Source organism: Aulonocara stuartgranti (assembly GCF_965226115.1).
Source record: "Aulonocara stuartgranti genome assembly, chromosome: 6".
In the NCBI taxonomy this organism is placed as follows: domain Eukaryota; kingdom Metazoa; phylum Chordata; class Actinopteri; order Cichliformes; family Cichlidae; genus Aulonocara; species Aulonocara stuartgranti.
The window spans coordinates 7816269-7842515 of record NC_138944.1 but is presented as its reverse complement, the minus strand read 5'-3'; the positions used below and the strand labels follow the sequence as shown (position 1 = coordinate 7842515).

Genomic DNA, 26247 nt, shown 5'->3' with positions numbered 1-26247 from the left:
TTACTGTTGTGATCACTTTTACCTCAAGCTTTACAGACTTTTTGCTTAAGAAAAGAGCTGTTTGCACCTCCATTAAGATTAGCCACAGAAATGATCCAAGCACCATCTAACCTATGGCATTTCATTAGCATCTGAATACTTCTAACACCTATTTATATTTCTACCATTTTCTTTGTTCTATTTTTATGTTAAACAGACACTTCAGCCTCTTAAAAGTCCTCTTTACTGATAACAGTTTTCCACATTATGACCTCTTTTGAGGGAGAAGTTGCTTTGTTAATAATTCTGATCATTAAACAGATTAATTCTTAACTTTAGGAAAAAATTATTAGAAAACTTTTCTTCAAATTTTGTCACTGGTAGACACTCGTTGTTCTAGACAGCTTTATCGATATAAGATTCAAATCTTTTGTTCTATTTTAAACACATTTTAGAGAAACAAATAATTTACAGGGTCTAGGAATGTGTGCTGTAGGTGCTAGTTACCTGGTTTATAATGAAAAGTGACAAAAGAACAGTGGTTCAAGTGGACTGGGCAAGAACTAGTGAGGGAGTGGAGTCCATGTGGCTAATCATTACTCCCCTAGTACCACCTTATTGCCTTTTCACTCTATATAAAAATATGCATTGATTAGTGCTTTTAAACATCAAGAAGTGATACAGCCAGGAGTTTCTGAAACTCACACAAACACCAGCAACATTTTTATTTTAAATGTATGTGAATGACAGAAGCATGTTTATTGTCTTTTTACTCTCCTCACTTACTGTTTATGGGATCCTGAAGCAAAAAACAGCAACGATGCAAAACTCTCCCAATGAGAAGCTATCCATCTGGTTTCACACTGCTGAGTGAAGAGTGGGAACAACACCGCAATGGAGGTGTTAATGTTCCATGCCACTCTCGGAGTTTCTCCATGGGAAGAAGGGATGAGAGGCACAGCCTGAAAGTACTTTATGTACAACAACAGAGTCTTTAGTGTGACCAGCTGAAACTGATTCAATTCTAGATAGACTATCAGAGGATTACACTCCATAGTCTGTAAGCCTTCGATAGCAGTAAAAGATACCAAATCACACTAAAATACTGCTTTTTATAAAATAAAATATGATAAGACTATGGACGTCCTTTTGCACTATTTCCTTTCAACAAAACACTCAATAGATCATTAGGCAACATGTGCTCTATTGTATTCTTTTTTCCATTTGTTCAATTGTATTTTGGCCTCACCTTCTTGGCCTTTCTGTGGCAGTACGTAAAAAAAAGAAAAACATACATAAAATTAAGAAACAAACAAAAAACTAGCAGGATATGATTGCAGACAAGCTCCTCGGGGTAGGCTGAAAGATAGACGCAATCTGAGTAAAGCTGATGTAAACAGGGCATGGTGAAGGATGGTGGAAACAACAATATATCACAAAGTTTCTGCATGAAAAAAACCTAGTTAACTATGGAATCCTGTGCAAAAGTATCTGTGAGATTAACAGTTTTAATCTTGTCAGAATCGAGACATCATCACCCCGTTGGGTGGACAGTTGAACCACCAGTTTGGTTATTGATAATGAATAACGATTAATGAATGGAGTGCTAGAAAATGTTGTATTGTTTTTCCTCTGTTGAATCCTACTGATTCTGGTGGTCATCTTGCGCTCTCCTCCAGCATAACTGTGAGAATACAATTAGCAACCTGGGAGACATTTCCTTCACCTCTGGAAAATATCTGTGCCCAAGACAACTTTTCCACATGCTCTCCTTTCCGTTAATTTGACAGCATCTAAACATGTTGCCCTTATGTGTGAATGAGAACCCCGGTCACTTTCCTTGCAAGTCACCATGGCAATCTTATGAGGTTGAACTTAGTATCCTGATTCATTTTCAACACCATCCAAGTCTGATATGCACGTGGCCATGCACAAGAATACACCTACACCTGTCTCCCTTATCAGATCAACTCAGTTTCTAATCTCCACTAAGATAAAAACCTAATATATATATATATATATATTTTTAAATATGAGACTGCAGCATGCTGAGATAGTTTACTCCCTTTTTTTCAAGTAAGAGACAGCTGCCTCAGTAGAATGTGCAGAAGGTACAGGACATCTACTCACTACCTCGCAGTGATTTCTGTGGACAGTTACTTATGGGCACAACTGGACATTACATGAACTTTGTACTAGAAAGCTGGAATGTTAAAACCTGAGTAAAAACAGCTTATATTTTAGGGGGTTTTGGAGCACAACATACAGTGCAAGTACAAAAGGAGTTTCAACCCTGGTTTACAAAGCAAGGTCGGAACGCAAAATGAAAGTCACAGAAAAAAACAGGGGGGAAAAGTCACATTGGGCGGGTCCCTAACGGTCTGTGATGCCTTTTAGTTATTTTCAGTGTGGGAAAAATGTGTGGGGAAAAAATAAAAGTGAAAAGAAGAGACAAGAGCAGAATATTGAAAGTTGAAAGTTACCCTTTATGGCAGCTGATAGCTGATGCAGCTAACCCCTGTCACAAATATATCAAGACTTTGGAACATGTGGTGAATGTCATGGATTTCTAACATAAAAGTGATCCATGTGTCAAAATGTATTTAAGTGATTTCATCTGTTCACAATTCCACATTACATTAAGAATAACGATTAAATGTTACACAAGGGTGCATAAGTGTGCCACTGTGCATCTCATTAATCTCATTTAAATTTTACTTTACTCATCTTTTGATAGGCTTTACATGTCTTTTGTACATGACATGCTTACTTAGTGAACTTCATCTTTGACAGCATATACTTTGCATATAAGGTGTACGGCCAGAGAGAGTTTGAATGTAGTATCCACCCGGAAATTCTGATCTTATATGAGTATTTTTTCAATGTGAATTGTCTACAATACATAGGCAACTATTTACACATACAGTTACTCAAAAATAAAATCCAGAAAAAGAGAAACCAAAATCACGTACTTGCAATCATGGTAAAACTTGTCTGACGTTCAAAGGTTTGCCTTCAGTCATTTGCAGTATATTAAAACTGGAAAGACAGTAGGATTAACTCACACACAGACAAAATAACCACTAATAACGCTACCACAGCACTGACTGCATGAGTATAAGCAATTCAAGGTCAGTAATTAAATTACTAAATTACTAGTTAAATATAACATTTGTCTGGGCATCTGCTGCATTGGAAAAACTGGTGAGTTTATTTAAATTGGTGAAAGAAACTCTGTGACCCCTGCCATCAAATTGAGCTGGGAAACAGCAGGTCAAGGGTTTATATATCTTTTTCTAAAGCTTTGAACAGTATCAGCAGCACAGTGGTTTCAATCATGGGAGAAAAAAGGAATAAATATAGAATCAACAGCTCCTATGTTGGCTGACAAGCCAAATGGAAAATTCAAACTGTCGGTCAGAAAGGTGACCAACAATGTAATGGTCTCTCTAACTGAATTCCCCTGTAGAGTTTAGACAACCTGCCAGATGTTACAAGCACTTTATAAGCCTGACCAATAGAGGCTCGGGGCTAGAGTGCAGTAGACAGTAGCCACTTTAAGTAACCAGTACATAACAGTCATACTGGAAGTTGTAAAACTGAATCTGGAAGATTGTTTGTTCTTATGAAACAAAACTAGGGTGGCTACTGAGATAGCTGCTGGGGCCTCAGCTGGACCACAATTGTGCCGGTAGTACTGTTCCCCAAACCAACTGCTCCACTCATCCCCTGCTGTTCAGAAGGCACATGTTTGACCTTTTCATGTACAGTCATCACTAGTGATAACCACTGGGTTGTTGCTTATGACCCAGCAGTTTTCAGCAGCAGTTTTCAATCTAAGAGCCCATAATCTCCAAGCCCAAAGGCAAGTTCTGCTGTTATGTCATGAGGAGACCTAAGGAAGAGCATTTGGCACACAGGGCTTGAACTGTAGAACACTGAAAATGGATATTAAAGTAGAAGGATTGTTGTTTTAAACCTCTATGTACATCTAGCATGAATGATGGAGGTACAAGCACAAGTGGATATAAAGAGACTTCTACTGAGTGTAACTTTATAAAACATCCGTGGAGAAACAATACATCGTAGTCCACAGATGCATTCTGTTCAGTCTGATAGAACAATTTTGTATAAACTTCCCAAATTCATATGGGCAAAACTTGGAACTGCTGCCAACAGCACTTATACTGAACATCTGGAGTGAAACCTTTTAAAAATTCGATTTCAAGCTCCTGATTTTTAATAAAGTTGCTAAATCTTCAGTTGATTGAAAAAAGAACATATTTTCTTAATTTTGAAATTATTTTATGTATTTAAAAAACAAAGGGGTCCTGCAGTCTGGAAAATCACCTGACCCCGACGGGTATCCTTCTGATTTTTTAAAGAAGTTTTCTAACCAATTGAATCCACTGTTAAAATCGACTTTTGAAGAATCTTTCCTCTCACAATCCTTACCTCCAACAATACGTCAAGCAGTGATCTCCCTAATTCTAAAAAAGGATAAGGATCATTTAGATTGTGGCTCATACCGTCCAATATCTTTGCTGAACACGGACACCAAAATCCTTGCTAAAGTGTTGGCCCGCCGTTTAGAGAAACATCTTCCCCCCATTATCTCACCTGATCAGACAGGCTTTATCAAAAACAGGTACTCGTTTTTTAATATTAGACGTTTATTAAATATAATCTATAGCCATGTCAAAGGTAATGTATTGGAAACTGTTATTTCGCTTGATGCTGAGAAAGCGTTTGATCGGGTGAGATGGGACTTTCTTTTCCGTACGCTTGAAAAATTTGGCCTCGGGAGTAATTTTGTATCCTGGATAAAAGTATTGTACTGTGACCCTGTAGCGGCCAACAATAGTCTGTCCCCCTTTTTTCAGCTTCAGCGTGGCACACGACAGGCGTGCCCTTTGTCACCTCTCCTTTTTGCCATCGCAATTGAACCGCTAGCTATTGCTCTGAGACACTGTGTTGAGGTTGAGGGAATACGTCGAGCATAAAGTCTCTCTTTATGCCGACGACATGCTCTTGTTTATTTCCAACCCTTCAAATAGCCTCTCATCCTTTAGATGTACTTAAGGAATTCGGGACAATTTCCGGATATAAGGTGAATTTCGGGAAAAGCGAGGCAATGCCTTTAGGTACAATAACCGGGGAACTTTCGTCTATTCTAGCACCTTTCAAACTCAGCTATAACAAGTTTAAATACTTAGGCATTTGGATTACGCAGAACCATAGAGACTTGTATAAAACTAATTATCTTCCTTTATTGTCTAAGCTAAAGGAGGATTTTGGAAAGTGGGAGTCCTTGCCTCTTTTGCTGGGTGGTAGATTAAATATCATTAAGATGACTATATTTCCTAAATTTCTATATCTTTTTCAGTGTCTTCCAATTTTTTTAACTAAGTCATTTTTTAATAATCTAAATAGTCAATCTCCTCCTTCATTTGGAACAAAAAACCACCTAGGCTGAAACAGAGTGTATTACAAAGACCGCAGAGCGTAAGAGGCTCCCAAATTTTTTGTTTTATTACTGGGCAGCTAATATAAGGGCATTATTGTACTGGATAAAAGACCATGATAATTTATCATCATCATGGGTAACACTGGAGCGGCTATCGGCTATCTGGCTGGGTTTTAGTTACACTGTTCTGGATAGGGGGGGGGCTGTTTGTTAATATTGCCGTAATTGTTGTTGGAAGCAATTCTTTGTTCAATAAAAAGACCTTGATCAAAAAAAACAAAACAAAAAAAACAAAGGGGTCCAAATACTTATACATACTTGTATATAAGGATTCCTCTTTCTGGACTGTACAGCTTCATTCTTGCCTTTCTTGTTTTATCAGTAACAGGTTTGCTGAAAACCACCAAGCAACACAAGAGGTGAGAACATAAGAGTATTTTTTTTATATACCCATCTGCCAGACAAACAGTACTGTGGAGACATACTTTGATTAAGAGACAGATATTTCTGGATACAGACAAGCATGCAGAGAAAGAATGGAGGGGCTTCAAAGGCTGTGTCTGTGATATGGTGCCTCTGTGAGCTGAGAACCACCACTCACATCCAGCATGCATTACAGAGGTGATTTTAGATTGTAATCACTGGGGATAAACTGAGGCACAAATACACCCCATCACGACCAGCATAACAATGACCCCTACACATAGGGCTGGGCGATATATCGAGTTTTTTAAAAATATCGATATATTTTCATACGAGATATAAGATGTGGCAATATCGTTTATATCGATATAGTCTATGTTACGTTATAATTATACTTGTGGAGCCGCAGGTTTGCCTCTCTTTCGTCCACTTTTGTCTCTACGCAACGTTACTCTGCCTCGCCTCTCCTTCACTGAACACAACTCCGCCTCCCCCATAGCTTCACCTGCAGGCAATGACAAGATGAAAGCGGAAAATCTCCGTTAGCGAGTTACAGCGGATGGCCCCGTGCGTGGGGCTGGACGGCGTCAACGTGTTAGCGAGCTAACCACGCTAACGAGCTAACCGCGCTAACGACATGCAGCCAGGAGGGGCTGCACGGCCTAAAATCCTTTCATTTTCTCAAAACTCGACAGTGCGCCTTATGTATGAATTCTGGTTGTGCTTACTGACCGCGAACCGATTTTATGTGGTACACAGCGCTCAGCAATCTGTCAACAAAAGTTTTAATATGACTTTGCTAAGCTACGGAGCTGCACGGCTTGATGTCGGAGGATTACGGCTACCGGGGAGGAGCCTCGCGGAGTGATACGTACTGTGTGTGTATAAGGACCACAAATGGCACTTGTTCAGAGACGTGGTGCAGCTGTGAAATCTGTCTCTTTGTTATTACGCTCAGCGTCTATTAGTTTACATTTTGACTGCACAATTGTGAGCTTTTTGTTATGCACAAAAACAACATTGTTTTCTTTTATTTATGGACCATGATTATTTAATATATGCTGATAATTTATTTTGAGTAATTTCTTCATATACATCTACGCTATATGTAAATAAAAGTGCCCGTGTGACATCTGGGACACAGTGTGACTAAGAACTCTCTTTTTGTTCTTAACTTATGGCTTTAAAAAAAAAAATATCGAGATATGAATTTTGGGTCATATCGCCCAGCCCTACCTACACATACATGCTCGTGAGGCAAGGGTGGGCATCAGCGTGTGAATGTGAATGTATGAAAGAAACCAAAAGGGTGTAAAGAAACTGAAAGTAGAAATAAAGAAAGAGCAAGTGAGCTACACGTGGACATTCACAGTGGAAGGAGTCCAGAGAGCTCACAGGGTTTATAAGGCAGCAGATGGGCAATTTCAACACCATTAAGGATGGAAGAAGCAATTACCGAGCCAACAATCTTCACATATAAATGCATGCTTGCGTGTGTGTTTGTGCTGTAACCCACATGTGTAAATATGTAAGTATTTACACATGTATTTACACCTTTCTTTGCTTTTATCTTTAAGGATCTTTTAGGATTTCTTTACAAATCCTACCATGTGGATTCATGGATTTTTTTTTCACATTCTGTCTCTCACAGTTGAAGTGTACCTCTGGTGCAAATTACTGACCTCTGTCATCATTTTAAGTGGGGGAACTTGCACAATCGGTGGCTGACTAAAAACTTTTTTGCCCCACTGTATACACACATATTGTCCCCGTTTCCCCTCCCTCTCCCCTCCAGCGAGGAGTTAAACAGTTTGATGGCGTGTGGGACAAAGGACTTTTTAAGTCTGCCTGTCCTTGACTTTGGGAAAAGTCAAGGACCATGGTCCATAATGTCCATATTCCATCTTAATTTGTTTTTATATAAGTGCGGGGAATGAGTCTTCAGTTGACTGTTTTTTAATAGGCAAAAAATAAGTAAATGGCGAGTAGAATTTTTTTCTTTTTTTTCTATTTTTGCTGATCCGAAAATTGATCCGATCCGTGACTTAAAACCATGATCCAATCCAAACGGTGAGATTTTTGATCCGTTGCACCACTAGTCAGCAATGGTGAATTTCAAACTGAAATTATTATTTGGATACTGATCCTAAAAGCTTTTAAGACACTGACTTTAACTACAGTCCAAACTATGTGACCCAGACACAAAATCATCAGAAAGCAAAGTTTTTGTTTATTTACAAGAAAACTTCACAGAGAACCTTTAATACAAATCGAATTAAGTCGATATGAAAGACAGCTTTTGAGTTGAAATAATAAGACAAATAACAGAGGTGGGAGGTTTGTGACACCAAGACAGTAGCTGTCAATCATGAGCAGCCTCCATATAACTGCCATCTGTTGTTTGAAATAACAATGTGATGATTCACTGATTGGGAAAACTTAAAAACTGTCAACTAAATTAATCCAAACCATCTTTAAGCCTAATATTCATCCACTTGCTGGATTCATAGCTTGTGTTGCTCTTAAATCACCAAAGACTCACATCTGGTTTTAACCTACACACACACACACACACACGCACACCACACAACTTACATACCCTAAGGATTTGTTTTCTGACTGCACGGTCTGGCAAGGTTATAAAGCTGCTGTCACTCAGTCTCAGGCTGCTTATTCTGGGTGCACGAGATTAGGCCTGCACAATAAACCAAAAATTTATTGTCATTATGATATCAGTTTAGGAGTTTTGTCTTTTGGTGAACCAGTTTTTGTCTGAGTGTGTTGCTGGGTCTGAAGTACACTGGGATGTCGTGCTTGGAGAGAACCCTCCTGAGTTTCTCTGATACACCGGCTACATAGGGGATGACAATGTTGTTGCGTCTGTCTTTCTTATCCTCCCTACCTGGTGTTAAGCACACTTATGGACACCCTTACCCTCAAAAATGGAGTTTGTAATGGAAAGGCTCTTATGAGAGAGCATGTTGTTCTTTTCTCAGTAAGGATTTCTGGTGTTAAAATCAATCAGAAATTCTTTGCTCTCTTTCTGCAATCGATTTAGAATATATAAGTTTCAACCTTCTGTCAGTTATTAGTGATGGTGTGCTAGAATCCTGTTTCGCCTCATTTCTTTTAATTGATCAAGGCCTGTACTTGGAGATAAACGTCTTCCTATTTACTTGGGCAACCACATGTTTGTGTCTGTAGCTGCTCTTGTGTGTCTGTGTGACAAAATTATCAAAAGAGTGTGTGAGAGGTCACTTTTACTTGCTGGAATCAGGATACATGCGTAAGGAACAAAAATTAGTGAACTCTCCTCACTTATGTGGAAGTGGCAGTCTCTGTGTGCATATGATTGATTATGGGTGTGCATGTGCATGTTTTGTAAAATCTTCACTTCATTATGTGCATCTGTAATTGAATTAGTCATTCCATGCTCATATCCAGCATCGACAGGAGCAGACTATGGCCGCGGTTACATTCTGTCAGGATGGTGGCAGTTTTTTTTTATGTGTGTGGGGAATTTTTTCTCAGTTTTTTTCTCTTTCTCTTTTTTTCTCCATGATAGAGTTAAGGGGGGAATTTTCCACAGGGTCACATTATATGGTGGTTAAAAAAAAGCCAGTCTTGGTCTCATTTAGTCTCACGAATTAGACTTTGAAGAGGCTCTGTCCACCCATAGCTGTATTTACATATAATGTGAAAAGTATCAAAACAGTACACTCATGAATCATTTATAAGAGCACTTTCTTTGAAACAGCTGCTGAAGCATGGTAATTCTTGGCTGTTCTTAAATTATACTCCACTATGACTACTGCTTCTACTGGCTTTGACCGTCTTTTGCTTTCAGACCTGTCCTTATTCTTTGTGGCAAATATTCAACAAGATGCTGGTAACCCCTTTGGTGCCAGCTGTGGGCTCAAGGCTGGAGCCGAACAAAAACTCCCTGATAACGACTGTGTTGAGTCTGTCCCTTCCCATTCCATGCAAGGCCACCTGGGTTGGCTGGAAGACTGTTTACTTAGCCTAGCAGGGCGAAGGACACTGTCTCAGCTGAACTATGGACGCGCAAACACATAAATATACTGATACTGATAAGCACTCACTGACGCATCACCCTCCCTACCCTAGATCCAACGCCACCTCAAACGCTTACCTCCCCTCTGATGTGGACATCGGGTCAGCTGGAGGCGCAGTCGAAGATTGCAGCGGTCCCAGATCAGATGTACACACTGGAACACTTTCCCATGTTGCTTGTCTGTGTTTATTGTGCTATGGTGTGTTGATATCTGTTCATTCCTGTATTATCCTTTTGTGTTACACATTTCGATGTTTTTTTCCTCGTTACCTAGCCTGACCTCTCTCCCCAATGTGATGTTTGTATTGTATGTACGGTCGGCAAGGTCTGTCATCTCGGTTGTGGGCAAAAGACCTGCAACTGACAAATAAAGGCTATCTCATCTCCTCATCTCATCTCTCATAACTTTTCTCAGAGATTTCTGTCCATTTTAACATGTTAGCATCATGCAGTTGCTACAGATTTCTTTGCTACACATATGTGATGCAAATTCCCATTCTACCACATCCTACCACAAACTTTGAGATGACTGTGGCGTGTGAATTATCCTGCTACAAGCAACATTTAGAAGATAGTTACATTATAGTAATAAAGACACCGTGAGTTGGAACATTGCATTTACCAGTGTTCCACTGGTAGAGGCCAAAATGTACTAATAAAATATCTCCCAAACTGTTACAACACCACTACCAGATGCATGAACCATTGATACAAGACAGGACAGATGCCATGCTTTCATACTGTTTAAAACAATTCCTGATCACAGCAAAAATCAAGACTCATCAGGCCGTTTACAAATCTTCTATTTGTCATATTTTGGGTAGCTTGTGCAAATTGCAGGCTAAACATCCTGTTGTTAACTGACAGTAGTGAACCCAAAGCAGTCTGGCTATTTTCCTCTGACCTCTGACATCAGCAAGAAATTTTCACACAACCCTAGAGATGGTTGTGTGGAAAAGTAACAATAGATCAGCAGTTTCTAGAATACTCAGACCACCCCGTCTATCACCAGCAACCATATAAGGTTCAAAGTAATGTAAAACACCTTCATTCTCCGTTCTGGGGTTTTGTTTGAGCTTTATCAGGTTTTGACCATTTCTACATGTGCTAAATGTGCTCAATTGTTGCCATATGATTCAGTGATACTAATGATGAAGAGGTGTGCTCATAAGGTGTTGGTACGCGTATCATGTAAAGACATGCGCTGTAATTTTTATAAAAAGAACATTTTACTAAGGTCTTATTTTCTCTTCAGTATGAAAGCATGTTTGACTTAAAAAACCAAACAAATAGTTAAATGTTGTGCTTTTGCATGCCCTGTCTTTTGGCTAAGCCTGCCTTTGAGTGCAAGGATTAAAGATGTAAAGTTGGCAAAGGTTAAGCAAAATCAAAGCTTAATGAGTGCCAGAATCCACACACAAGTAGGAAAATGCAATATGAAAGGCTGCAAAGTCGAGGCTGTTAGTTAATGGCCCTGTCTGATAGTTTTGACTGATAATTCAATAATGTAAAGTGGGTATTTTAGATTTTCCATCAAGATAGCCAAAGAGAACTTTCTTGCTTGCTTGCTTTTCCCCCCCATTGTGCCAGAATCTCAATTTAGCACAAAAACATGCTCTGCTTTGCAGGAAGATTGCAATCTTTGGTTCAACATGTTCCCCTTGCTTGACACCCATTCAAAATGCTGAAATTAAACCTCCCCCTGTCACTACTTAATTGCCTAAGTCATTTTTTTGTGTTTTTGGAAAACAAGAAAAAACTAATTTTCTAAATATCACATGCATATTTTTAATTGATATTTTCACAGAACATTTAAGTATATGTGAGGAAAAGTATGGAAAAAGAACAAAACCCAACATCATTTCTTTTGTCTAATAAAAGTGACTTAGGCAGATTATGCCTATGACTTAGGCAGTTTTTCTTCAAACTATAAAATGAACATGACATACTATAATGTAACCATAACACACTGTAACTTTTCAATTTTAATCACAAAATGGCAGCTAGAGTAAGGAGACTTACTCACTTCACCTCACCCACCCATTAATTTGCAGAGGAGGCCTGTAGGCTCATAAAAGAGGTGTGCGTGTGTCTATGTGTGTTTGTATCTGTCTGTGTGTGTTTGTCTCTCTCTTCTCTCTCTTTCTCTTCGTGTGCGGGTGTGTGTGTGTGCGTGTGTGTGTGTGTGTGTGTGTGTGTGCGTGCGTGTGTGTGTGTGTACTATTTGGTAGGCTATGTATACTACTGATGAGGAAGATCATCATAGTACTTGTGGGCCACTCTTGGTAGTACATTTTTCATTGACTGTAAGTCACTGTATTTCCTCAGGGTGATGGGCAACTGAGCAGGAAAGAGTGGGATCCACTTGAATGGCTTGTTGTCGGGTATGCTGATGCGCCGAGGCAGGTCTTCCCAGTCAGATTCAAAATCCAGCTTGTACCTGATCCGTCCATCAGTCAAGTACTGCAAAGCCCGGAGGTCATGGACTGTGGGGTCCCCAACTTTTTTGCCGGGTCGAATATTGGTGACATAGGTGCCAGATAACTTCATGAAGTCTTTGTGGTATAGTTGAGTCACCCTGTATGGGGATGGATTAATGCGTGCAGCCTCAAAGATGACAACGTAATCTCGTGGAGTGTAAACGTCTTGCACAATGCGCCGTTCAATTAGACTGTGCATGGAGTCACACTCCATCTGTGTGTGGCCTGCAACTAGAAATTTCTGCTCAATGCTGACACCATGCTTCATGGCCAGGTAAAGGTAGGCGTTGCTGATGGTAGCACACCGGTTCTGATACCCGCAGCCATCACTCCAGACAATGACTTTCTCAATGTTTCTGTTGGCCTGTAGGACAGACTCAAAGTGGTTGGACTGCAGATGTGCAAAAACCTCACTGCTGAGGGAGCCTTCATGTTCTTCCCAAGCATAACAGTACCCATCTCTGTTGTTCATGTTGAAGCAGGTAAAGTTGTGCATCTGTAATTTAGTTTTGTAGTACATTGTACTTGCTTTTGTCTGGGGGCAAAGAAGAACGCGTTGAAGGTCCATTGTCCACACTGAAAGTGTGTCACTGGATTCATTTTTGTCTGCAGCCTTTTCAGCTTGAGCCTGACTCTTCAATCTCAAGTGTGTAGCAAGAGCATCCTCATCTGTATTTCCTACCTTGGCGCTTACACAGATGTCACATTGGTCTTTTTTTGGAATGAACACAGAGTAATCCTGCTCTCCAAAAACCTTCCGAAAGTATGTCTCACTCACAGCACGCTTTCCATTCTCATTGGCAGCATTCTGGTATTCCTTGTGAAGCTCTCTCAAAACTGTTCCTGGCTCCAGGAACTTCTTGTTCTGATAAGAGGGAACCTGGCGGCAGTAATGGGATGGGACTGTAGGTATTCCAGAGAGCCACTCTTTCAGGAAGGCCTGGTCTCCATCTGATATTGGCATATGAGGACCAGTCTTGTTGATCTTGGGGTTGGGCTGGGTATGAGTGTTGGGTTTCATGCCTGCAGTTAACCATGATCCAATGGTTCTCAGGGCAATACCAAGTGTGGAACAGAAAAGATTTTTGCACACAGGTATTTTGCATCTATCTGAGAGTTGCAGGTGGTATAGCAGAGATGTTGTTCTCCTTGAATCAACACCACCTTTCTTCTGTTTTATGGGCACATTTTCAACAACAGTCTGGATATACACCTTGCGTGTCTCCCAGGAAGGCATGGACCAGAAATTGTTGAAGATTCCTCTTCTCTCAACTTCAGTCAGTAGCTCACAACTTCTTTTCGTTGACTTGAAGCAGTGCTGTGATGTGCATGGTGGGCCCATGGCCTTTGGTGGTCTCTCCTGTCCCATTGTATTCTTGTAATTCTCTCCCTTCAGACGCTTTTCTTTGATGACATTTTTCTTCCACGTATGGGGCAGTGGACGCTTGTGACGAACAGCAGAAGTGCTGGGGGTTGGACTGGCTTCCTCTTCCTCTGCTTCCACCTCCCCTCCTTCCTCTTCCTCCCCTTCATCTTCGTCTCCTTCCCCTTTCTTTTCCTCTCCTTCATCTTCCTCTCCTTCTCCTTCCTTTTCCTCTCCTTCCCCTTCCTTTTCTTCTCCTTCATCTTCGTCTCCTTCCCCTTTCTTTTCCTCTCCTTCATCTTCCTCTCCTTCTCCTTCCTTTTCCTCTCCTTCCCCTTCCTTTTCTTCTCCTTCATCTTCCTCTCCTTCCCCTTTCTTTTCCTCTCCTTCATCTTCCTCTCCTTCCTCTGGCTGCTTATCAGTCTGTTGCCCCATATCAACATAATTTCCTCCTTCTCCCTCATCTATATCCACCAACTCCTCTAAGTTCACATCAACTTCCTTTCCTGATGATACAACAGAAAATAAAATGCTGTTGGAGTATCTTAAAATGGTAAATCAAGATGACATCTAAATCTACTTGTGTAGTCAAAATGTCTGCTATGTAAAAAAAAAAAAAAATCAATTTGTACTATTAATATCAAATCAAATCAATTTATTTTTGTATAGCCCAAAATCACAACAACAGTCGCCTCAAAGGGCTACATGAATATTACTGGCAATAGAGTTCAACCAGTATCAGTCATTTGAACACAGTCAATATAAAGTCCAATTTAACAATTAACAATGAACCCAGGGCGTCCCCCGTCCTTAGACTCTCCTCCTAATAAAAAGCAAATGTTTGAAACATAATATAATTTGCAAACTTGCTGAAAATGCTCAAATTGCCTTTGAAATTGCCAAAGATTTACTCTGGTAGCATGCTGCTGTTAGCTAGCTGCTAGCTTGTACTACATTACTATGCTAATGCTACACTACTAACGCTAATGTTAGCTAGCCATCATACTTTGTTTGCAACAAAAAAGTAATCTTTTAACATGGTCATAACCTCTTTGATTGAATGAAAATACATTTAGTGACCAAAAAACTAAAAAAATATGAACTTTTACCAGATGTAAATGAATCAAAAAGAAGAGCAAGGGCTTCACTTGCGGTCAACCTCTTCTTCTTATCAGCCATTTTGCATACATCAAAACTGCCTAAGTCAAATTGATTGTAGCAAAACTGCCTAAGTCCAATGGTAAAACTGCCTAAGTCAAATGAATGACTTAGGCAAGTATGTTTTTTGACTCTTATGAGTGTTGTGATTGGCCAATGACATAGGCAGACGGACAGGATGATGCAGCAGTGGTAGGGGAGTAAAGTTAGGCAAAAATCTCAATTTGACCAAAAAATGACTTAGGCACTTATGCTATGAAGCTAACGAGGTACAAAACAGCACTGCTGCACTGTTCAAATAGCAGAATACAAAAAGAAATGAGCATGAAAAATCAGAGCAGAGAGGGAAAGATTGGAAAGATTGTGTGTCCGGAGAATTAATAACAACAACAACAACAATCTTTATTTATAGAGCACATTTAAAAGCCTTGGGCATACCAAAGTGCTTTACATAAAACAATAAAAGGTTCAAACATTGATAAAGGATAAATAAAAATAACGAGTTATGTTCATAGATAAAAGCTACCAATAAGAATGACTACAGCACATGGGTAATAGCAAGATAAAAGCTGTACCACCATAATAAAAGACACCAATAGAAAGATAGGAGGGAATTAATACAAGAGGTCAATAGGTCACAGCAACCAAACAAACAAACAAACAAACCAGCAATTAAAAGGTGGAGAAGGCAAGTTTAAAAAGATATGTTTTAAGCTGTGATTTAAAAGAATGAATAGAATCAGATGCCCGGATGCCAATCGGGAGATTGTTCCACAGCACAGGTGCAACAAGAGCAAACGATCGATCACCTCTAGTCTTAAGTCGAGATCTGGGCTGAGCCAGCAGTAACTGTGACGATGACCTTAAAGCCCTAGCAGGAGCATAAGGGTTTAAAAGGTCCTTAAGGTAGCTGGGTGCAGTGTTGTTAGTAATTTTAAAAGTAAACAACAAAATTTTAAATTGAATACGATATTTGACAGGCAACCAGTGCAGATCGGCAAGGACAGGAGTAATGTGGGCAAACTTGCTGGTTTTGGTTAGAATGCGAGCTGCAGCATTCTGAACTGTCTGTAATCTCTGTAAAAGGGAAGAGTGGAGACCACAATAAAGTGAATTACAATAGTCTAGCCTCGACGTTACAAAGGCGTGGATGAGCTTTTCGAGATCTTTATGCGGGATATAGCGCCTAGCCTTAGAGATAAGACGAAGCTGGTAAAAACTAGATCTGACAACAGCAGACACTTGTTTGTCAAGTGAAAAGGAGCTGTCAAATAAGACACCCAGATTCCTGACAGTATCAGAGAGAGAACAACTAAGAAAACCAAAGGCATCCCGGAGTTTGGCACGAAGGGCATTACTACCAAAAATCATAATCTCGGTTTTCTTCTCATTAAGGATAAGAGAATTCGACAACAACCACTTCTTGGCCTCGGACATGCATTCTCGGAGGCTATTCAGAGACAGAGCAAGATCGTCGTTTAGCTCAAAATAGAGCTGGATATCATCTGCATAATAGTGAATAAAAAACACAGCAAATTTTCAAATTCAAATTTCAAATTTTTATTTGTCATGTACACAGTGAAATGCTTACACAACTGCTCGTGACCTAAAGAAAAACAAAAGGAAAAGGCTATGAATAAGATAGGAAATAAATATGAAAAATTAAAAAGTGTAAATTTAACTAGGAAGGAATAAAATATAAAAAATTAAGGTTAAAAATGAAATAACTGTACAACACAAATTAGAATGAAGGGTAAATTTAACTGGGAAAGAATAAGATAAAATATATAAATTAAAGTTGAAAATAAAATAACTGTACAACAAAATACACAATACACAGTATAGAACTATATAAGAATGTATGAAGAAATATAAATAAATAAATAAATATATACACAATAACAGCAGCTGTACAAGTATTAAATGGAAATGAAGAATATAGTGACCAGTGTTGTGCAATCCACATTATGTCTTGTGCAGTGCAAATATGCTTAAAGTGATTTAAGTGATGAAGTGAAAACAATGTCCAGAATGTCCAGTGTGTGTGTAAGAACCATATGTGTGGGTCAGTACTGTGTGGTGGTGTGATTGAGAGACCGTATCGCCTGCGGGAAGAAGCTCCTCCTCAGTCTCTCTGTGTTGGTCTTCAGGGAGCGGAATCGCTTTCCTGACCTCAACAGAGAGAACAGTCTGTTGTTGGGATGGCTGAGGTCCTTCACGATCTTCCTGGCCTTGGTCCAGCACCGCCTGCTGTAGATTGAGTGCAGGTCAGGGAGCTCGGAGCGGATGGTGCGCTCAGCTGACCGCACAACCCTCTGTAGAGCTCGTCTGTCCTGCATGGTGCTGTTCCCGAACCAGGTTAAGATGTTTCCCGTCAGGATGCTCTCTATGGTGCAGGAGTAAAAGTTCCTGAGCACCTTGGAGGGCAGTTGGAAGTCTCTCAAGCGTCTGAGGTGGTAGAGACGCTGACGGGCCTTTTTCACCATGGTGTTGATGTGACAGGACCATGACAGGTCCTGCGTGATGTGAACTCCGAGGTATTTGAAGCTGTCCACTCTCTCCACTGGGCACTCGTTGATGATGGGGGTCTGGTAGTTCCTCTCCTGCTTAGTGCTGAAGTCCACTATCAGCTCCTTTGTCTTACTGACGTTTAGAAGGAGGTTGTTCCTCTGGCACCAGTTCTCCAGATTCCTAATCTCCTTCAGGTAGGCCGTCTCGTTCTTATCAGAGATCAGGCCCACCACGACGGTGTCGTCAGCAAACTTGATGATGGTGGTGGAGCTGGTAGTGGCCACACAGTCATATGTGTACAGAGAGTACAGAAGGGGGCTCAGAACACACCCCTGGGGGGCTCCAGTGCTGAGAGTGGTGGAGGCTGAGATATGTCCGCCCATTTTTACTGTCTGTGGTCTGCCAGTTAGGAAGTTGGAGATCCACTGAGACATAGATGAGCTGAGTCCCAGATGCTCCAGCTTGGTGGTGAGTGTGGAGGGAATTATGGTATTAAATGCAGAGCTGTAGTCTATGAAGAGCATTTTAACATAATTCCCCCTTCTAGTGTCCAAGTGAGTGAGTGATGTGTGGAGGAGATGAGAGATGGCATCGTCTGTGGAACGATTTGGACGGTAAGCGAACTGTAGTGGGTCCAGTGTGTCTGGTAGTGAAGAAATGATGAAGTCTCTGACCAGGCGTTCAAAACACTTCATCACTACTGAGGTGAGGGCTACAGGGCGATAGTCATTGAGAGAAGCAGGGTGGGATTTCTTCGGGACAGGAACAATGATGGACTCTTTGAAGCATGTGGGGATCACCGACTGAGATAAAGAGATGTTGAATATCTCAGTGAACACAGGAGCTAGCTGGTATGCGCAGTCTCTGAGGATACGACCGGGGATGCCGTCTGGTCCTGCTGCTTTCCTGGTGTTCACTCTCTTGAAGGCTCTCCTTACTTCATGCTCGGAGATGACGAGCACGTTTCCGGTGCTGGCAGTATCTTCCTGTCTGCAGCCGTTAGCGCCGCTAGCACTAGCATTGTTGGAGTCCTTAGCTGCAGCCTCGAAGCGAGCATAGAAAGTGTTCAGCTCGTCTGCCAGAGTCACGGCCGCGTTCGTCATACCGGTTGTTGGTGCTTTATAGTCCGTTATTGTCCTTAGTCCCCGCCATAGGCTCTGTTAAAGATATTCTATTTTAACAAGTACTCAGATGCAATGAAATATCACTCAGACACTTAGAGCAGTTTTAAACGTGCACGGGTGAGAGACTCAGGGAGAGACTCACACACCTCCTTGGTGCAGTCTGGCTTTATTTATACACATCATGAAGCATACAAAAAAGGAAATATCATCCTTATCTTGTCAAGAACGCAGGTGTGGTTTCTCAAAAAACTTCGTGTTCTCTACAAGGTTGTTTCTTACTCGTGGGTGGCGGTTTCCTGCTAGTGTGAAGGCAAACAGTGACAATGTGAAGGCAAAAGAGTGATTATGTGAAAGCAAACAGTTTCCGTTATAAAGTAGGGAGCCAGCAATTAAAATATACAGCTGGTTGAGTACAGAAGAGAAATATAAACACTCTTAGTTGATTATTATATGAATAATAAAACCTTTAAAAACAAAAATACTCTGACAGGCTCCTAGAGTCACTCTGTTGGAGTTGTGACTCTAGTTTCCTCCCGTAGCGCTGCTTCGCCTCTTTCACCGCCCTCCGCACGTTATATGACGCGGCTTTGTACGGGTCCATGTCCCCCGTCGTGAGTCCCGTGTTGTAGGCAGCGGTGCGGGATCTCAGAGTGTCGCGGATGGTTTTATCCACCCACGGCTTCTGGTTGGGAAACGTTGTGATAGTCTTTGTCTCCACGGTATCATCCGCTAATTTCCCGATGAATCCCACAACCGCTTCCGTAAACACGTTGACATCATCATCGGAGCTGTTTCTGAACATGCCCCAGTCTGCGTCATCGAGTGCGTCCTTTAACGCGGCCACCGATTGATCAGTCCAGCGCGCGATCTTCCTCTGAACCGGAACTTCCTGTTTCAGCCTTTGTTTGTATTTTGGCATGAGGAAGATGGCGGCGTGATCGGATTTGCCAAACGGAGGGCGGGATTGTACCTTGTAGCCGTCCTTGACCGTAGTGTAGCAGTGGTCCAGTGTCCTTTCACCCCTGGTGGTGTCATGGTCCTGGGCCATGTGGGCCCAGTATTCTTAGTTTCTTGTATTTTTGTATTTCGTTCCTTATTTAGGTCATGTTTCCTGAGTTGTCCTGTTATGTTGTTCCTTATTTGACTTCCCCTTGTGACTCTTATCCCCTGTGTGCCCCTCTATGTATCTGTGAGCCCTCATCTCCCCTCCTTGTGTTTCATTCCATGTTTCCCCAGCCCACTATGCCCGTGCTCTCTCTCTCCTCCTGTTTGCACCTCTGTGTACTTCCTGTTTTACTTTGACAGTCTCCCGTCAGTGTTGTTTACTCCTGCCTTGTCTTGTTATGTTTATCTGTGTCAGCTGTGTTCCCATGTGTGGCCACTTCCCCTGATCATCCCTCTTGTGTATTTAGTCTCTGTGTTTCATGTAGTCTGTGTCGCGTCGTCTGTGTTACCACCCCCTGTGTTCCGTATCTCCAGCCATAGCTTTTCCTTAGTTTATGTCCAGTTTAGGTTTCTGTTTAACTATTACTCTTATGCTGCCCTCACTCTGTTTTGTTCCTTTCATCAGCCAGAATAAAAGGCTCGCTTTTGTTTAACTCCACTCCTGCATCCTCGCTTGTGTTCGCTCCTGGGTCCACCACACACATTTCCGCACGGTCTGCCTCCGCAGACCGTGACAGGTGGGGCAGGTGATGTGTTGATAAAAGTTCGGCGCTGCGCGTTTGAGGTTGGCACTATTAAAGTCCCCCGTCACAATAAGCGCAGCGTCCCGGTGTTGTGTCTGGTGCTGTGTGAGTGCCTCATGCAGCTCGCATAAGGCGGTGACCGTGTCCGCTTGTGGTGGAATATAAACAGCACTTACAATGACCGATGTAAATTCCCGAGGTAGATAAAAAGGACGACACATGATGGACAGTAGTTCCAGATTTGGTGTGCAGGAGCGTGTGAGAGGAACAACGTTCGCACTGTTGCACCAGTTGTTGTTCCACATTAAACACACGCCGCCTCCCCTTGACTTCCCCGAGTCCCGTGTCCTGTCTATGCGGTGAACCGAGAAGAACTCGGCCGGCTGGATGGCGTGGTCCGGCACCGCTGGGTTCAGCCATGTCTCGGTGAAGCAGAGAAGATTGCAGCCCCGAATGTCTCTCTGGAACTTTATCCTGGCCCTGAGGTCATCAAGCTTGTTCTCCAGTGACTGGACGTTGGCGAGCAGGATGCTAGGCAGAGGTGTGCGGTGTGCACGAGCTCTCAGCCTGTTCCTGACGCCGGCTCGCTTCCCTCTAGGCCGCCGCCGCTTCCCTTTGTTCTCCCTCAAGATCTCACTCGGCCAGCTCGGATCCGGAGTTAAAAACTTCGAATTGTGAGTGGATCTCGAGTGAATCTCAAACGGACATTTCACAACCTTCACCAGCACATCAACTGCCCCACCCGGGGCACGAGGACATTAGACCACTGCTACACCCCGTTCAAGAACTGTTACAAGGCTCAGCCCCTGCCGGCATTTGGAAAATCTGACCATTCCGCCATCTTCCTCATGCCTGCCTACAAACAAAGGCTAAAGCAGCAACCACCAATCAGGAGGGAGGTCGCTCGCTGGACAGACCAATCGGTGGCCGCGCTGCAGGACGCACTGGATGACGCAGACTGGGACATGTTTCGGCGCAGCTCTGATGACATCAACATGTTTACGGAAGCGGTTGTGGGATTTATCGGGAAACTAGCGGACGACACAGCAGAAAGAACTATCATCCGAACGTTTCCCAACCAGAAGCCGTGGGTGGATAAAAACATCCGCGACGCTCTGAGATCACGCACCGCTGCCTACAATGAAGGGCTTGTCTCCGGTAATATGGACCTATACAAGGCTGCGTCCTACAACGTGCGCAGCGCGGTCCAAAAGGCAAAGCGGAGCTACGGGGAAAAACTAGAGTCACAGCTACGACAGTGCGACTCTAGGAGCCTGTGGAAAGGACTGCGGACTATAACGGACCAGCTTCTTCAATGATGAATGCCGATGCTTCACTGGCTGATGAGCTGAACACGTTTTATGCTCGCTTCGACGCCGCAGCAATTAAAACAACAAACGGCTGCGCGCGCTCGGAGTGCACCAGTGAAGAAAATGCATTCGTCATCACAGAGCATGCCGTGAGGAACACCTTCAGGAGGGTGAACACCAGGAAGGCAGCAGGACCAGATGCAATCCCTGGCCGGGTCCTTAGAGCCTGCGCTGATCAACTAGCACCGGTGTTCACGGAGATCTTCAACCTCTCCCTGGCCCAAGCTGTGGTTCCCACGTGCTTCAAACAGTCCATTATTGTCCCTGTTCCAAAGAAACAACAGCCCGTTTCCCACAATGACTACCGTCCAGTAGCACTGACTTCAATTGTGATGAAGTGTTTTGAAAGACTGATGAGAGATCACATCACTTCTTCACTTCCTGCCACCATCGACTCACTTCAGTTTGCTTACCGGACTAATCGTTCCACAGACGATGCCATATCTCACCTGCTCCACACATCCCTGAGTCACCTGGACACTGGCAGAGGGAATTATGTTAGGATGCTGTTCGTGGACTACAGTTCAGCATTCAACACAATAATTCCCTCTAAGCTTTTCACCAAGTTGACGGATCTAGGACTCAGCTCATCACTGTGTCAGTGGATCCTCAACTTCCTCACAGACAGACCCCAATCAGTGAGGGTGGGAAAACAAGTCTCCCCCTCCATCTCACTCAGCACTGGAGTGCCTCAGGGCTGTGTTTTAAGCCCCCTGCTGTACTCACTGTACACTTATGACTGTGTAGCCACATCAGACACCACCTCCATTGTCAAGTTTGCTGACGACACTGCTGTTGTGGGCCTGATCTCCGACAACATCGAGACGGCCTACCTGGAGGAGATTAGGAACCTGGAGACCTGGTGCCAGGAGAATAACCTCCTCCTAAACATCAGCAAGACTAAGGAGCTGATCGTGGACTTCACTACAAAGCAGGCGAGGAATTACAAACCCCTCATCATCAGTGGCACGCCAGTGGAGAGAGTGGACAGTTTCCGATACCTGGGTGTCCACATCACTCAGGACCTGTCATGGTCCTGTCACATCAACACCCTGGTTAAGAAAGCCCGTCAGCATCTCTTCTTCCTCAGAAGACTTAGAGACTTCCATCTGCCACTGAAGGTGCTCAAGAACTTCTACTCCTGCACCATCAAGAGCGTCCAGACGGCAAACATCTGCACCTGGTTTGGGAACAGCACCAAGCAGGACAGACGAGATCTGCAAAGGGTGGTGCGCTCGGCAGAACGCATCATTCAATCAGAGCTCCCTGACCTGCTGTCCATCTACACCAAGCGGTGCAAGTCCAAAGCTAGGAAGATTATGATGGACCTCTCCCATCCCAACAATGGACTCTTCTCACTGTTGAGGTCTGGGAAGCGCTTCCGCTCCCTTAAGGCCAAAACAGAGAGAATGAGGAGGAGCTTCTTCCCCCAGGCTATTCGGGGCCTGAACCAGGTGTAGGACTGGACTCTCCCAAACACGTCACTATAAGACTGGACTCTCACACACGTCACCACACGCACCACCACACATTTCCTATAATCCTATAATTCCTATAATTTATAATCCTTATCTTTATAACCTCTTCTGCTATTTGCACATTCTTTACTGTAAATTCCTAAGTTAATTTGTAAATTTTTGTAGTAAACTGTAAATTGTAAATATTGTAAAACTTTTCTTCTGTCATTTAATGGTCGGGCATTGTACAGCTACAAGCATTTCACCCCCATGTCTTACTGTGTATGGTTGTGTGTGTGTGACAAATAAAATTTGAATTTGAATTTGAATTTGACATTGTATACCAATAGAAACAAGAGTGTCACTGTCATACCTAATGTACCCTATGGTGATGATTTTGCCGATTTAGAAACGCTGAAAACTAACTTAAAAAACAAAGACAAAGAAAAAGTGGTCGGAGCAGTCGTGACGGCAGCCGACCTCACTGGCGCCATCTATTCTCACAGAGGCAGAGAAGGAGATGAGAGAAAACACCGGTGAGGAGTATGAGAACATTTTGTGATCTGTACTTCAAAAGATTTTATATCAGTTTTATTCTGATGCAGTCTGATGATATCAAAGTTGTCCAGTTGAGTCCATTCAGCGTTAACTAGTTTGTCCAAGGCTCACAATCCCCCCCAATCATTATGTGCTCGGTATAACTCAAACTATTGTAAACATGGATACACATTCATACACACATTTGAGAACAACCATATAAAAAGTGTTGAGTGTGATAGAAAAAGAAACACCCACACAAGATGAAACCAACACATCTTCTTTGACACAATTTGTTTAACACTTTGTCTCTCTCCCTCTATGGTATCATTCAACTACACAATGCAAATTCTCATGGACGCATACACACATGCATCACTCTATTATTCACAGTGAAGGGGAACAGGCATGATCGGGCAGTGAAGCTGAGATGTCACTGCTCCAGCTGAAAAACCACACTGACACCACAAAGGCAAAGTCTGTATTCAAATTAGCAAGCACTGCCGGTGCCTGTCCACAGCGCAGAATTAACAGGCTTAGAAGCAGGCAGTCTGCAGATAGGGAGTATTTCCAAACCTAAAGAAGATTCAGCTGCTTTGATTTTCTGTTGACAAAAGCATGTTTCCAGTGAGACTACGATAACAGGAAGGTTAGTGGAGAACAGAATAAATCCCTTTTATGTCACCAACTGTCGTAATGTGTTCATTTGGTAACATCTGACCATCTGGCCCTAACTACACTACCCATGAAATGACTCTAATTCAGAGAAATAACATGAGACTCCCTAAGTAGCCATTCACCAGCACATGCTTAAGACTGCGCGTGTGCTAATGCAGACCTGTGAGTGTGACGGAATAAAAAAAGAAAGGGAAAAATAGTGAGCGTGAACTCGCCAACTAAATCCCTGGATACAGCAGAACGATGTGACAACAGGACAAGGAGGAAGATGAAAAGTGAAATACGCTTTGCCACTCAATTCCCAAAGTGCGAAGAATACCTTTATAACCTAGCGCTAATTAACCGAGGAGGAACAAGAAGCTTTGTTCTTTCCGCCCTCTTCTTTTTTCCTGCCTTTTCATGTTTCCTAAACTTTTCACACTGGTTTAAGCTTTAAGCTCTCAAGCACAGAAGCATCTGAACTGATTGCACTAGAGAACCGGGAATCTCATAGAAGCCTGAAAACATTTGACAAAATGCCTTGTGGACATCGGAGGCTGTGAACATATCTGTTGACCAGGGTTTAAATGGAAGAGGTATTGTAATGAAAAAACAGGTTGACTTAAAGATGGTACATTACACTCTTCACCCATGTTTGATTGTATTTAGTCGTACTCCTATTGCAGCGGACACATTTGGGACTGGAAACTTTTGCACTGGTATCGAGAGGGCCCTGAAGGTGATATTTATATTTGCATTAGAATATGTTACTTCTCCAATCAGTAACCACTGACTCAATGAATAATTTACTCGAAATCCATCAGCTACATGTTAGTGTATTATTAGCTGATTACCCTTTACTCCCCCCTTTCTCCAGCCTAAAATTTGATTTCTACATGTATTCTTTTAACATTTCTGGGCCAATCTGTGATCTCTTTGCCAGTGACACTTCACAGATGGTCATTTTTCACCAACATCAAGTCAATCTGGTGTACAGATCATGATGCAACTCCTAGTCAACTGGTGCTCGTCTATGTCTGGGTGTCACGTTTCTAACACATTCAGGCTGTGCATAATTCTCGACTTGCCTGCGGATCAGCAAGTTTGGCCCAACTGTCCCTCAGATGGACAGTAATGACTTTGCTAGGCCAGACACTGCATAGCCACTCATCTTACAATTGGACAGTCAACCTTTCTCGGGACAGTTGAGTAATCTTATCTGCAGTGCAACAGTCTGTTGTGCCACAGCAAATATCGAAATGCTTTATGAGGTTGAAATACTATTATAGTGTCCATTGTGGAGAATCAGTTTTGGAAAAGCTATTTGATTTGTGTTGTAGTCATATCTGGTAATTATAACTGGAGTTTTGGAGACTTCTTTGGAAAAGACACAGGCCGTTAATAAAAGATGACAAAAGCGACACGAAAAAAGACCTTGAGTCTTGTATGAGTATGAAATGATGAAGTCTTTCTTTTCTGCCTAGTAACTTATATATAGCTGAAGGTCAACTTTAATATTAGCACGATCTGACAATGAAATCCAAACATGAGAGAAAAAATATAAATTGTTTTACAGTGTCACAATATCAGTATAACGTTTGGCTTTTCAATCTCTCAGCTGACTCTTTGTAATGCCTATGAACCCAAAAGCTTAACAGAAAAGGAAAAAGATACATCTCTTGATGCTAAATACAGAGTTAATATCTTTACTGCTGATTTTGCATTGTGTAATAGGAAGAAAGCCATTTGCCTTAGTGACAGCACACAAACCTTTTCCCAAAAGAGCGATGGAGTAATGCACTTTCTACTCGGCAGGAACACACAAAGACAAACACCCCCGACATTTTGTCCTTTTCAATTCAAAGCTGTGGGTTTTTGAACAAGAGTCCCTTACGCTGACAACCTGCAGTGTTTGAAAGGGGCTTACAGTTATTTTCACAATACATGCTTTTGCCTGA

General features: G+C 42.2%; 1 protein-coding gene across 1 annotated transcript; it reads right to left on the bottom strand.

Annotated features, from left to right (window-relative positions):
- Positions 1–11688: 11688 nt before the first annotated feature.
- Positions 11689–15205, bottom strand: LOC309708536 (uncharacterized protein). Its single transcript, XM_082536657.1, has 2 exons — positions 14897–15205; positions 11689–14293 (listed from the first exon to the last, which is right to left on the bottom strand). Exons 1-2 carry the CDS (start codon positions 14964–14966, stop codon positions 12186–12188), a joined length of 2178 nt encoding a protein of 725 aa, XP_082392783.1. The 5' UTR covers positions 14967–15205; the 3' UTR covers positions 11689–12185.
- Positions 15206–26247: the final 11042 nt, after the last annotated feature.